The sequence below is a fragment of the Mirounga angustirostris genome, unplaced genomic scaffold, assembly GCF_029215605.1.
Source record: "Mirounga angustirostris isolate CCGP_5_RB_7025 unplaced genomic scaffold, mMirAng1.0.hap1 SCAF_4, whole genome shotgun sequence".
NCBI lineage: Eukaryota > Metazoa > Chordata > Mammalia > Carnivora > Phocidae > Mirounga > Mirounga angustirostris.
Window position 1 is genome coordinate 182,482,554 of NW_026991712.1, and position 15,075 is coordinate 182,497,628.

Sequence of the window (15,075 nt, forward strand, 5' to 3'; positions counted from 1 at the left end):
TGAGAGGGGGGAGGGTCAGAGGGAGAAGCAGACTCCCCGCTGAGCAGGGAGCCCGATGCGGGACTCGATCCCGGGACTCCAGGATCATGACCTGAGCCGAAGGCAGTCGCTTAACCGACTGAGCCACCCAGGCGCCCCTTGACATGCTTCTGTATGGATAGATGATCTTGGGAACGATAGCTAAGAAACTGTGAATAAACAGAAGCATCCTCTGGAAAAGGAATGGAGGCGGCAGGAGCAAGAGACGAAAGGAAGACTCATCGTTCACTGTGTGTCGTTCCTTATGGTTCAGATTTTTGAAGCCACACACACAGCTTACCTTTCCAAAACATTTTAGGAAAACTTCAAAAATACTACCACCATACATGACGACGTCACTGTGCCTTTCTTTGTAGCGTTGTCACAGGCACACAAGGTGAAGAAAAGAGGAATCACTCTTCACTTTCAGGAAAAACCGCAAAGCAACCGGGTAAACCCAAAACAGCTTTGCCCCCCCCACCGCCCCAAGCTCCTCTGGCCACGCCCCCCCCATGGTAGGGTGAAGTGTAGGAACCCATGCGACTCAGCCTCCTCGGGGAAGCAAGTGCCACCAGCTCCCCCTCTCAACGAGGAGGCCACGGCGTCCCCATTTCCACGGCCTTCAGCCGGCCCAGCTGCTGCAGCTCTCATCCTAGATGCTGAAAAAATCTCTGGAGCTCAAGACAAGTTTGGATAACAAGGGGAGCAGGAAAATTGATGGGGGGAACACCAGTCAGTGTGATGAATAGGCTGGTCCAGAACAGCAGGTGACGGATATGCAGATGCAAGACTGGCAGGGAAGGAAGATGGTCCGTTCACAACAGATGGATGGAGGTGCTCAATCATCCTCAGGAACGAGCCCGAGGCTGCCACACACAGTCCTGTCTGCTCCGCCACCGGCAGCTCCTCACTCACCTTCAGGGCACGGCCCCAGCCCCCGAGGCTCTCTGCACGGGACCCACACCAGGGCGGGGTCTGCGGGACTGACGGCAGGCAGTGCTTGAGGAAATGCCACTGGACTGCAGGCGGGACTCTCAGGGACTGACTGCTGGTGAACTTCTTCCTGAGCTTCCAAAAACACACCCATTTTGGGCGCCTGGGTGGCTCAGTTGGTTGGGTGACTGCCTTTGGCTCCGGTCATGATCCTGGAGTCCCTGGATCGAGTCCCGCATCGGGCTCCCTGCTCGGCGGGGAGCCTGCTTCTGTCTCTGACCCTCCCCCCTCTCATGTGCTCTCTCTCTCTCATTCTCTCTGTCTCAAATAAATAAATAAAATCTTTAAAAAAAAAAACAAAAAAACACCCATTTTGTCTCTCTGGATAGCTCATACTCTGGGGTATGGCTTGCCTTGCTGGGGTGACCTGTTTGCCCAGACCTAAGGGACACAGGAATTCTAGGACATAGGAATTCCAGTGTTAAAGCCAGGACAGTGTGGGGCAAACCGGAACCAGTGGCCACCCTACTTACCAGCCACTGTCCTCTCCTTTTTCTTTCCCTCTTCATCATCGGTGAAAGAGAACCTAGACCACCTAATTCAGTTCAACCTCATGACTGAGCAGAACTCCTCAGGTCGGGTATTTTGTTTCTTCCAGTCATCTAAGACTCACAGAGAGGTAAGACAGTAAGAAAAATCAGGGGCGCCTGGGTGGCTCAGTCGTTAAGCATCTGCCTTCGGCTTAGGTCATGATCCCAGGGTCCTGGGATCGAGCCCCGCATCGGGCTCCCTGCTCCGCGGGAGGCCTGCTTCTCCCTCTCGAGACCACTGCCCCTGCTTGTGTTCCCTCTCTCGCTGTCTCTCTGTCAAAAAATAAATAAAATCTTTAAAAAAAGAAAAAGAAAAAGAAAAATCACCCACCCCCCATCTTTGCCCAGACGGGGAGCATCTTTTTAAAACGTCCATGTTAGGGGAGACCCAGCGGGCTCAGTCGGTGGAGCGTGTGACTCTTGATCTCAGAGTCGTGGGTTCAAGCCCCACGTTGGGGGTAGAGATTACTTTAAAAAAATAAAGAAATAAAATAAAACATCCATGACAGAGAAGGCACAATTATTCCAGCAAATACAGGAATGAATCTAAATCTCGATGCCACAATCCACGTCTCATTAACAAAGAAATCAGGGGGGCCAGACAGCCCCTCCAGAGCCAGTACCCTTCCTTCCAGCTCAGCCACAGGAGTTTCTGAGGGTGAGGAAATGGGCCACAGCCAAGCATGGGGTCTCCCTTCCCTGCCCCCTCCAAGCTCTCTGCTGGACCCAAGCTCTAGAAAAAAACAGCGTTATAAAAATACTTCTGGCTTCACTAAGACACATTAAAGAATTAATTATAAAGTAAAGCTGAAGGAGAAAATTAATTTTAGAAACATATGAGGTTACAATTTTTTTTTTCCTGGAGATGGGGGAGGAAACACAGTTATTTTCGTTCTCATCCTGGGGGCACAAGCTGGGAGCTGTCCAGTCGATAACCTGGCCATCAGAACAAGGTTTGTAATTAAAAGGTCAGTGACCTGGAAAGCCAGGGCCCCACTCCCAGAGCTTCTCAGTAATGACGGAGCTATTAAATTAAGACTGTTATGAAATCAATGCTAAAAAAGCTTTCATGGTAACGAGATTCCATTCAAGGACATGCAAACTACCTCATGAAATGGACGTAAATGATAAAAAAGAAAAGTAATAAAAGAGAGTTAAATTGAAATCTGCGTAAGAATTTACTCCCCCTTGAAATACTCCAGCGAGAGCAGCCCTTCACCTCTACCCCACTACCAAGGTTGAGACCATCAGGTTTCTTCCTCAAGTTCATTTCCAGCAAGGAGGCGGCTTTGCTACCGGGGGTTCCGCTTCCAGGAACAGAAGAAAGATAAGATCTTGTTTCACCTTTTAGAATGAGAAAGGATGGTGGTGTGTCTCATTTGTTTAGTTTTCCTTTCCCCCCGGACTATTTATTAGATGAGCGAGAACACAGCCCTTTACTTACACACTTGAGAAAGGCACAATAAGCAAAAGTCTCAGCCAACAGCACCCAGGCCCCATTATGCAGGATTATACAGAGAAGTGTGTGATGCTCATCGTTTTTCTAGAAGCCTGTTTTGCAACAGATAGATTAGGAGTAAGCTAACAGACAACGCTATCTTCCCCCCACCTCACCTACCCCACCCCCCAAAGAAGAGGCATCACTTTTACCCACCTTACACTCACCCTGCCAACATGTTTGGAAGCAGCCTGCCTCCTACACTTTGTGGTTGGATAGGGTGTCAAATAAACATAAGCCTATTGACAACGCTGTCCAAGCCTCTAACTTTCTGGACCGATTCTGTTGCTGTTTTTAAGCTACTCTAACCTCCTGGACTGCAGCCCACTTAAAGCCCAGACACGATGCCTGCCTGGTGAGAACCTATGCAGTCCAGTTCCAGGAGGGCTTAAACGCAACACATAGTCCAGTGATGCTCATGTGCGGCTGACTACGCGGCTGATGTGCCATCTGCAGAATCAAGTAGTTGGAAGGAAAACAAAAACGTTTATTCTAATACTCCAAAGGTGAACAGCTGCTTTTCTCTTCCACCCAAAAAATTCCCGATAAAAGAAAGAAATGTCGTAAATTACATAAAATGGCAGTACAAACTTCAAGGAAAATGATAAATGATTCCAATAACTTCATGTTTCTCATTAATGACTTCATATTCAGACTTTAAAGCATCCAAAAGAGAACTCAAAACACAAAAAACAAAAACAAGAAAACCACAAACACAGAAGACCTTTGCAAACCAAAGCTCTTGCATGTCCATCCCATCCACTCCCCACTAGCCTGCCTCCGGTCCCCTCGGTGCCCCAAATCAGAGAGCACAACATTTAACGTGTCAGTAACGGAGGCAGGCTGTAGCCCTGCTCCAGGCTGTGGTTTCACATTAAAACAAACTCAGCTGATGTGCCTAAAGTAACCCTCATTTTCCACTGAACTGACATGCACTACAGGGACCTCAATTTCTATATTAAATATTAAATAATATTAAAAGAAAAACAAAATTGGATTTGCCTTTTCAGGAAAGAGATGTTTATTAAAAAAAAGAAAGTCAAGATTATAATTCAAGGCAGTGCTCCATTGCAATTCCCTGAAGTGACATTTGCTAGGAAAAGCCAAGACTACAGTAGCTGCAAGCTCGCCCAAAGCCAGCGCTCCAAACCCACCCCTGCAACGAGTCCTGCTTGGGGGGGAGGCATGCGGAGGATGCCAGAACCTTGGTCCCTCCCCCTCAGGACACCCTCCCCGCCCCCACAGACCAGCCCACCAACTCTCTTTCCTTCCCAAGTACAGTCAGGGACAGGGGAGACCGGCTCCTTCGCAAAATCCCCTCCTCCCTCACCCCATCGGAGCCGGTGCCAAGCTCCGCGGACCACGTACACCTGACCCAAGGAACAACCGGAAATTTAAAAAGTGAAGTGTAAATCCACGAAGGGGCGCTTCTTCCCCAGACGCCAATCAAACCATGGAATCCTCTGCCCAGAAAAGGTCCTGCCAGAACTTACCCTATTGGGACTCAACTCGGAAACAGATAATTACTGACTGAAGCAGCATTTTACAGGATAATGGAGATGGGTGATTACGGCCAGTGATTCTGGACTGAGGCTCAGGGTAGACTCCTGTGGCTCTCTTTAGAGGAAGAAGGGTAGGAGGCCTCTCCAGGTTCCTGCTGCCTGAAATTCTAAAAACTCTCATCCACATTAGGGGTCAAGGAGGAACTGTGCCCACTCCACACTGACAAATACTCATCTCCCTCTTAGAGAGGCGTGCTCCAGTCGCCCTGTCTAGGTGTGCAAGCCGTTCCCACCCCAGCGCTGGTGCTCCTCAACCCCGGGCGCCCGGCATTATTTTTCTCCGTGGCGCTTGTCACTCGACGTACAATGGATCTCGTTTTCTCATTGGTTAATTGTCTGCCTTTCCCCCTTAGAATGTCAGCCTGGTGAGGGCAGGGATGCTGTCTGCCCTCTTCTCTGCTGAGTCCCTGGGGCCCAGAACGGGGCGTGTGCAAGGCAAACACTCTCCGATGGATTAACTAATCGACTGGTTTTGTTTTGCGTTATATTTAAAGGAGCAACAAATAATAATTGCACAAAACAGTTTCCTCTCCACAGTAATTATTAGCCAACTAACTCAAAAGAAGTATTATTTGGTCCAGAGTTTCTCTCTCTCTCTTTTTCCTCTCCCTCTCCCAGTCAGGGATTTATTAAAATTAAACAGATTAGATGGAGCTCCTGATACTAAAACTGCTCAGCAAAGCCTGCGGTGGGGAAGTGCCGAGCAAACACCAGAGACATTTGTCTCTAAATTGCTCTAAATACCTTCTGCAAATGAAATTCTAACCCAGCTGCGTTTGAGAGAAAATGAGGAATAACTGGTCATTGTCAGTGGAAGAGAAGATCAGGCAGTTATAATACCGCACAATATACTGGGGCAGAGGATCTCTCGGCAACCATAGATTTTGTCTCAGGTTACCCCGGGTAATCAGCACAGCTTTTAGGCTCAGCTTTCCCCGGCTTCGATGCTTTGATGAGAGAGCTGAAATCCCCAAGCTTTTATGATTAATTACTCCCCATAGGTACACATATTTCAAGGAAAAACTCTTTTATGGCATGATGGTTGCGGAGTGGAGAGGCCGGCCAACGCACTCCAAATTGTAATAACCACCTACGGATGGGGGGCGAGCACGATGCCGCCAGCAAATGCACAGTGCCCCTCACCAACTCCGTCGCAGGGGCCAGCCCTGAGGCTGCCTCTGAACAGATGCCTGCGAATGGAGAGCTTCAGGCTCATTCTGCCCCAGTGCCAAGGGTGCAGGCCTGGGACACGGTCCCGCAAGCACCTCTGTGGTGGGACGCCAGGGAGCAGACGGAGGAAACACCACCAAACCACTCCGTCTTCTATTTCCAGCCACAGATGACTTAAAGCTCACAACCTCAAATTCTGAAGCTGACATTCCAGCTACTGAAGGAAAAGGAGTTTTGTTTAGGGGCGGGGGGGGGGGTGGGGGCGGCGGAGCGCGGCGGCAGAGAGGAGGAAGAAAACTCACTCCCCCCACCATGGTGTATAAGGGCCTCCACACAACTTTCCAGCTTTCTAGAAAATTAGATGTTCAAAGAGTGAAAAGTCAGATTCCTTTTTTTGTTTGTTTTGGGGTTTGTTCTGTATTTTACAGAACAAGAAAAATATCCTAAATTGCAACAGAGCCAGAAGAGATTCTTTCTGCTTTGGACAATATTGAATTTGTCAAGATCCATTTAATCCCTGCTTACAGAAATACCATAAAACCAGTAATTTACCACTTCAATCCGTAAATCAGACTGACCCCAAGCTTGACCTTAACCTGACCTTGTTTAGTCATCTCATTTCCCTCGTCTTTCAATTTCTTTCTTCCTGATTCTTTACTGAGGCAGCTGACCTCCTAACCTAAAGCCAGTCACTGTGTAGCCAGGGTCATATTATCAGAAGAACGGACCAGAAGCAGAAGTCCTCCACAGTCTCATCCAATGGGCCTCTTCTTGATGCCAGTACCAGGCTGTCCTGGGCTAATTGTTGGCCTAACACCTGGTGCTGGATCATCCAGACAGTATCATCTCTCTGCTCCACTGTAAGGAAAGAAGCCTGCATTCCCACTGAGGGGGCTCCCCTCACCCCCACACCAGTGGGACAACTACGGAAGGTCCTTTCAGCAACAATGTGGCTTTCGTCTGCCCCGTCCCCAGTCCCTTTCTGCAGGCCACACTGTATGGCCTTGGGAAACCTGTACCTTTCTTCTTAAGGAACGCTCTCCTGGTCGCAAGTGGGCTCTGGCGGACCCGGGAATTCTGTAGAAACTTCATTGCTGTGGCAATCTGGTCAGGGAGATAAAAGAAAAAAAGTAAACTTCAATAGGCTGAATTTCAAGATTAAAAATCCTACCAGTTTATCCCAGGTCCAGAGAAATAGGCACACCACTGTGGTCAAATATATAACCAGTTACTTCTCACATTTAAAATCTACCTAAATAAAAGACTATGTCAGGTCCCACTGGCTCCCTGTATCTGATTCTATCAAACCTAATCTCCTCAGCCTAGCTTTTAAGACCTGCAATAATCTTTTCCTCTTCTCCCTGTTCAAGCTGTCTCTTCATACTCCTCGGCAGGTAGCCCTCTCCTGGTGATGCTCATCCATGTCACTACACTTGTGCTCAAGTTATGCCCTCGTTCTAGACAGCCTCCCTTTCCTGCCTCTACCTGTCTAAACATTGCGTACACACACACACACACACGTACACATGTACAAACGCGCACACACGCACACCAGCACAGCCCTTTTACAGCCTGTGCTAACTCCTCGAAGTCTTCCCTAAATAAGCAAGCCATCTCTGATCTCCCTATTCTCTTAAATTCTTTGATGCTCGTAGTGTGTTCCATATAATTGAAGACATAATTATACTGCCTTCTAATGTTCAGGCTGCCTCCCCAACTACACTGCAAGCACCCGAGGAGAAGAGACCACGCTGCCTCCACAGAGCCTGGCAAAGTGCTGAGCAGAGACCGGCTGGGAAGGATTATATAAGAGACAACGGCACCCAGCCATTCACACCGGTCCCTCTTATGCAACGGAGCTCAGTCCTGAAGAGACTTCAAAGGACAAAGTTTGGGGTTTCGTAGCTAAAAGCTGACAGATTGACAGACAATCCCCCTACCTCTGGTAATGATATTATTTAATGAAATCTTCCTATCTACAAATAAGCCAAGGAGGGGGTGGGAGGAAAACTGCTGAAGGTATTAACCTTCGGCGTGTGTTTGCACGCCGCCTGTGTGCTCTCCGTCCCGCGCACTAGTGCAACGGGGGGGGACACGCCAACCTGCCCCAGACAGGAAAGGGGCCGTTTTAAATGGCTGGCATTATTCATCTCATCAAGACCAAAAGAATAATATAGTCTTGTGTTACAGGTAAAGTCAACAGACCCTGGAGTTCACTCCTAAGCTGTTGAAAGAAAACATTTCTAAGGGACCAAATATAAGGAACTTTTCTAAGATCCTTCAGACTAAGGGTAGCAGCTATCCAGAGACTCAAGCACAAAGTACTGTGACTATCAATGGAATACAACTTACAAATATTCTATTTTATATGAATTTAATCCTGAGTCCAGCCAGGCTTCCCTGGTAGCAAAAGATAGCAGGATAAATGACGAAAAAAAAAAAACACAAAAGGCCAGGGCAATTCCCTTATGTACCTTCACCCATAATCCCTCTATTGGAGGCTAGCCTGAGACATTCTCCCTGAAGGATGAATTCAGGTGTCCCAGACCTTTAGATTCGGGCCTGGCGGCGATAAGACACACTCGTGTTCCTAGAGACTGGTTGTAATTCGTCCAGCATTGCAAACTCTTAACCCGCATCATGAGCTGCAGTGGTAACCAGCCAGCTCTGGACTAGAGAGAAACCCATGCTCCAGATTCTAGACCCCCGAACTCCACATCCCACGCCCCCTCGGCCCCTCAACCACATCACCTCGGGTCGCACCAAACTTAAGAACAATCTGACACACATCTACAAAACGGATGCGTTTTAATGAAGCGATGGGAGAAGGGAGAGGAAGAAGAGGAAAACAGAAGAGGGACTGGGGAGCAGGAGGGAGCGGCAGGGGAGAAGGCAGCCACTGGACAAGTGGAGAAGGCAGAGGAGCTGGACCAGAAGGGGAGGCAGAAGAAGTGGGGAGAGGAGAAGTGGGAAGGGGACGTGGGGAAGGAGGAAGGAGAGAGACAGGAGGAAGAGAGGCCCAGGTCCAGGAAGGAGTGGACAGCTACACAGTCACAGGCCCCACGGGGTCAAAGGCCATCGGCCTGGTTCCGATGGCTCGGGGATGACTGCTCTTCACCTGGAGAAAAAAACGCACCTTCCACACACAAGACAATTACAGCACCAGTCCCACGCAGCGGTGGCTGCACGCAGCGACATGTGCACCAGGTGTCAGAGGGACTGTGGATGAGCGGCCCTTAAGCAGCAGACATTAACAGCACGGCTCCTCTCATTTACCCACAGAAGCATCGACCTTTCCTTCATCCTTCCAAAATTTTCCATGACAGAGGAAGAAAACAGAATCCCACCACTAAAACGCACAGGTTTCACCTTGCTTTTTTAATATAGTCCTTGGTATATGCATTTCTGGTCAGAGAGCAAAGTTCTGATGGGTTTAATGGTGCACTCAATGCAGCGCCTGGCGCATTCCATCAATTTTTTTTTTAAAATTGCATCTCTTATTTCTTTAAATACATTAATCAGCCTAGTGTAGGCAAAACGGATCCATCGGACAATGCAATAAACATGAATTATCATCTATCCAACACGCATAATGGCTTAAAAATACATAATAGCAGGTGTAGTTTAAATGATTAGTTATTACACCTGTGGTGGGTCTGATTCAATTGGGAAAAATCATCTTTAATAGGTTAAAAGGTTTAGATCACCATGCTTTCCTTAAAGTGGCTGTAGAGAGGGAATGATGGAGTGCTCTGTCATTAGTAATTCATTTAAGAAAAACGTGGGGGATATAGCAAAGAACAGCATAAACGAGCGAATCCAATTTAAACATCAGGTAAAGTAGAAAACACCTTTTAAAAAAGCAAGATAAATGAATTCGGAAGGGAGATGAAATTGACGTATTTATTTTAACGGGAATTTGACAAAGTCCCGGCACACTTCAAACTTGCAAAAATATGAACAATTTCTTTTAAAGTTTCCATTCACTAATTTCAAGCCATATAAAATCATACTGCCAAACACCTACATAAAGTATATTTGGGGCTCGTTTATGTTCCTCTTGATCTTTGTCTGAAAATGCAGGCGAAAGGCAAATCACATATTTAACAGCATCGATATCACTACGCCAGATGCAAAAATATAAAGCATCCAAACTAACAGCCTCAACATAATGTGCTGAATAAGAAAGATACCCAGATAAGCAGCTACATGTAAGTGTGAACATATGAAAACCTCTCTCCGCCGTTCACTAATTATTTCTTCGGCTACTCTTTACTCCCCCACCCCACCCCTGCCGCCACAACAGGGGGTTAAGGCCTGTCCAATCCGGAATTTTATATGCCCGGGGATTCATCCGCAGATGGTAAAAGATCTCCCCCAAATCTTTACCCATAATGCAAACGTTTTAGCACGCTAAGTAACTGCCAGCACCCTCGGTCCGCATCTTTCATTCACCCATGGTTGGACACTTTTCATTAACTTCATGAAGCAACTCAACTGACTCTTCCTCTGCAGAGGTCCAACACACACAGCATGCTTTTGTTGGCCGAAGGGATGGGGTGCCTGCAGCCTGTCCTGTATTATCGTTTGATTTTCTAATTAGGAGATGAATGTGACTATTCATGGGTTATATCTGTGCCCAACTAAATTACATAAATTCAGGCCAAATCTTCCGCCTCAATGTCAAAGATGTAAAACGGAGACAGGAACTTTATTGCACATGTCGTGGGAGTGCAGTAAGCCAGGGAAGATTCTGGCGCAAAGCACCTGATGCCGCTGTGGGAAGCCACTCGCCGCTGAGTCCACGAGAAACGTGGAATCGGCTTTCCTTTCCCCTCCTCTTGCACTGAGAGTTCCTAATGAGTGCACCTCGGATTACCAGGAGCTGCACCATAAAAATAGAGACGACGAACTCGGAAGAAAACAGAAGCAAAGTTTCTCGCCACCCCTATTTCTGTGACCCTATCTTCTGCCTCCCTCCCCCAAAAAGCAAAATAAAAGCACCCCGGCACCATCAAACTCCTCAGTCTTAGGGAAATTTGATCATTTTCCCTGTTGATCACTAAAGTGACTGCCTGCCTCTGCACTGGGCGTGCTGGAGGGACCGCTGCAGCCAGGAGGAAGAGGGGACTTGGGGCTGAAGGACACCTTTGGACCCCAGATGATCAGCCAACCGCGAGAGACCCTTGTTTGAGAGCCCAGGATTTGTGACTGTAAATCAGTGGAATACAGTATACTCGGGGGCTCTCTACGATGAACTATGCGCTGTTAAATGCGCTGTGTAGGGTAAGTAATCCCTGGTGAGAAGAATCAAGGTTCTGGCAGTCCTCGCTGAAGAGGTGCTTCCTATGTGTTTCCCACTCTCCTACAAAAGACCTGCACGCTGTAATCTTCAGAACATACGCTTTATTTTCTGCACGAGGGGGACGGGAGAACAGAGCTTGCCTAATAACGAGCCTGGGGTGTGAGGAAGCCTGAGCACTTTGCACCTGACATGTAAACCGGATGCATTGTCTCCAGTGACACTTATTTGGAATGCCACCAATTCCAGCAATCCTGTGTGCTACATAAACATCTATCTCCTAAACTGTGAGCATTCATGAGCCATTTTAAAATATTAAAAATATTCAAAAATTAATGACACTAACAACCAACGCCAAGTCCTCTTTAACCCAGAGAGATCACAACCGGAGGGCAAAAGAAATGACCGATGTGCGGGCCTGAACCCCCACTCCCGACGCTGCGCCGGCGCACGTGCACCGCTCAGAAGATTAAATTGCCTGTGAAAGGTTCCTATGCTCGTGCTCTAAAGTAGATAGATACCCAGCATCCTGTTAACAAGCGTTAGACCAAAGCCAACTCGAGTTTTAACAAGGACTGACTTTAAAAGCTAGGCAATGCTGAGAATGAGAGCACCCTCTTCAAACAGAAATGCTGCATTTTAGTAAGAAATCAGTACTCTGTCAGGAGTTCCTTGACAAATATGGTCATCGGTGGCACAAGGAAATAGTTGCAAAGCAGCTGTTAATCAGAGAAACACATCGTAGAACGCTGATGCTAGCACTCATGAAAAAATGCAACGGGCTAATTATGAAGCTATATATCTCACTAAAGAGGCCGTGTTCCTTGAGATTCCAGGCAAAGCAGTCTCAGATCCAGGGTCCTAGGACAACATAATTCTGGCTCTCTGCATCCAGAATCCTCTCTAATCTGTGGCCGCCAATCCCAGGCTCTTCGTTCTCTTTCGAGCCTCCTTGCTCTCCTTCCAGCTAGGGAAGGGGCCGAGAAGGGTAACCGCTCTGGAAGCAGGGGCACCCGCGGGCCACATGCCGAGACACTGCACGAATGCACCCAGAAGGCGTCAGATCCTAAACCAGAATGAAAGGAAATCTATGAGCCCGCAAAGAAATGTCAGAACCCGCGTTCTAAGTGCGGCAGGGGAGCAAACGTGTGTGAGCTTCAAGCGAGGGGGGCCGCCCCCGCCATCCCCCCTGCCCCCCCCCCAGTCGCCAAAATGAAAAGAAAGAAGAAAAAGCAGCAGCAGTAAACATAAAAACTGAGACTGTTGGGGCGCCTGGGTGGCTCAGTCGTTAAGCGTCTGCCTTCAGCTCAGGTCATGATCCCAGGGTCCTGGGATCGAGCCCCGCGTCGGGCTCCCTGCTCGGCGGGAGGCCTGCTTCTCCCTCTCCCACTCCCCCTGCTTGTGTTCCCTCTCTCGCTGTGTCTCTCTCTGTCAAATAAATTAAAAAAAAATCTTAAAAACAAAAAGCTGAGACTGTTGTGTTTGAAATCCCAAAGGGAGGAAGGGGCCTGGCAGAAAGCTGCTCTTAAGAGTGAGGTGCCACTCAGGGAAGCGGAGGTGCTCGCAGGCAGGGGAGGGGAAAGTTAATATGCACAGGAAGGCTCGGTCAGCCAAAATTCAATCCGATCCCGTGCAAGGACAAGGAGGAATGAGGCTCCCCGAAACCAGACTAGTGGGAGAGGAGGGAGGGGCGCCACTGAACGCTCGGAGCAAAACCACTGGAATGGCAAGAGGGGAATAACCTTGAGGTGGACGCGCGCCGCTCAGGCAGCCCAAGCGCAGAGCCAAAGTGCCCCCTAGCCGGAGCCGGCGGCCGCGCAGTCCAGGGGCAGCCGCCCCGCTGACTCCCACAGCCCCAGTGAAGTGTTTTCACTCAGGGAAAATGAAATGTTTTGCAAGATGAAACAGAATGAAAATTGAGGTTTTAGGTAATTACTAGTTGGCATTTACATATCACGGGCTGGTTCAACACCTATTCATTTTCCTCTTTTATTTTCAATTTTTTAAAATTGCTCATTAAAAATGAACAGATGACAGTGACAGTTTTTTTTTTTTTTTTACTCTTTCTCCTTCTCTGAGGGTTACAAAATCAAGAGGTACTTCTAGCCCGTTTATCTACAGTTCACACACACACACACACACACACACAGAGGTATGTTTCATTTACATCAAGGGGGAAAGGAGAGGGGAAAGTCAACAATGGCCAGGAAGTTCAAAGATAAAGACAGTGCGTTGTACTTGAGCCAGCCTCCTGCACCTGGGCAAGGAGTATGCTAGTAAGCGCCCCGGCACTCAAGGAGTTAAAGGAAAGAGCCTCTCTTTCGACTTGGAATTTCCTGGTTTTTGTCACTGTGTCCTTCCCATTGTTGATTTGGGTTACAACCCTATACTAATTAAGCTTGTGGGCCCTAATTTCCTTTGTTTTACTTTCCTCTGTCCTTTTGTTTTTCACATTAAAGAAATAAAGTATCTCTAGTAGGAGTGCACAAGAGTTGACATGATAGAACATAATATTTTTAAGGTCTACTGTGTAAATCTGTATTTAGGGAATTCCAAAGCACGCATTATTGACCCTAGTCTCTCTTAAAACACATTGATATATGTAGTAAAAGCCTTTATGAAAAGTGGCAACGTCGTATGCACCAAAACTACCTTTCAAAGTGAAATACCTCTGCATTTAAATTTCTCTTCTTCTTGGCCCGAGTTAAAAATATTGCATGAACTGCTTGTCAGAATGTCATTGTTTTGTTATTTGACTAAACTAGTTCTTCCAGAAATGTGTGTGGAAATTAAAAAGCATCTTAAGCCAACGTGCACAGCTTAATATCAAGTGACAGTGATCTTAGGGGCACGAGGGTGACCCTGGAGGGTACTCTGGGTGCCAGCCTGCAGCCCACGGGGAGCTGGTGCAGTTGGGGTGGCACAGCTGAAAAGCAGAGGAGCGGCCGCTGCACGGCCCGCCTGTGACAGCGCCACACACGGGGCCGGAGTGCACACGCTTGCCGGAGAGGAAACGAAAACCCTTACTTCTGGGTTGAGAAGATCAAAGTTCCTTTTTAGGAAAGGTTGAGAAGGAAAAGGATTTTCTCCTTCAGGGAGAAAGAAAAGCAAATTTAAATGCCTTGTCCCCATGCATCCCCACCTGAATTTAGATAGCAGCCCCTCTAATTTTTGATGCGACCAACAAAGCAGTTACCCAAAGAGGGGAGGAAAAAAGGATGACATTTGCCTTTTCCTTGGCTTTGAAATCCAACTGGCAGCAAATTGTTTGAAGTCCTGCTTAGAGAAGAAACTGTAATAGCCTCCATACTGAAAAGAGGAGGAAAATGCCATTATACACGGATCACGGTAACAGTGACCTCAGCGGAGAAGGCAAACGAGCTGGCTGCAAGTCGGAGGTCTGGCCGGCGTGCCAGGAACAGAAATAAAAGGTTTATGTGCCAGAGACGTGTGGCAAGAGTTGGGTGCTCGTTCCCAAGAGGTACCAAGGAAAGGCAAGGAGTTCAATTCCTTAACACGGTGTCTTTCAACAGCTCCTTGACTGCTCCTTCTGCCAGTTTCCCTCGGTTTTGCATTTTCTATATTCCTCTAATTTCCCTGCGCTGCTAAAGAGGAAGCAGAGAGCACCCAGGCTTCGTGTTGTAAAATTAATGAAGGTGTCAAGCTGTTGGGTTGAATCACTCCAAAGGAATGTAATGACTCAGTGTCCAAGATGCTCCCTAGGAGAACTGTGAGCTCACTCAGTGACGGAGGCTGGTGACTCCAACACTAAAAATATGTAGCACTCAGTCCCCAGGACCTTCCTAATGATACCACTGCTTCTACCTCCCTGTCCCTCTCTCTCCACCACAGGCTGAATTTTCTGCTTTCTGGTTATGGCTCTCCAACGCCACTACTTCTCAGATGTTCAGCAGATGGAACAGTGCTTCATGTCCCACTTCTTTTGAAGTCGGGGCCACATGGAGATTGGCAAAGCCCTCTCTGGTCATGCACTATTGAGAT

The 15,075-nt window shown here is 47.9% G+C and overlaps 1 protein-coding gene across 3 annotated transcripts in view; it reads right to left on the minus strand.

The window, feature by feature from the left end:
• Nucleotides 1-15,075, minus strand: part of PEX14 (peroxisomal biogenesis factor 14) — a 139,200-nt gene that overhangs the window by 80,519 nt on the left and 43,606 nt on the right. For all 3 annotated transcript variants that reach the window (XM_054513145.2, XM_064589943.1, XM_045898721.3), the window contains exon 3: nt 6,791-6,875. In XM_054513145.2, the coding sequence (XP_054369120.1) occupies nt 6,791-6,875 (85 nt within the window). The remainder of the gene's footprint in view (nt 1-6,790; nt 6,876-15,075) is intronic.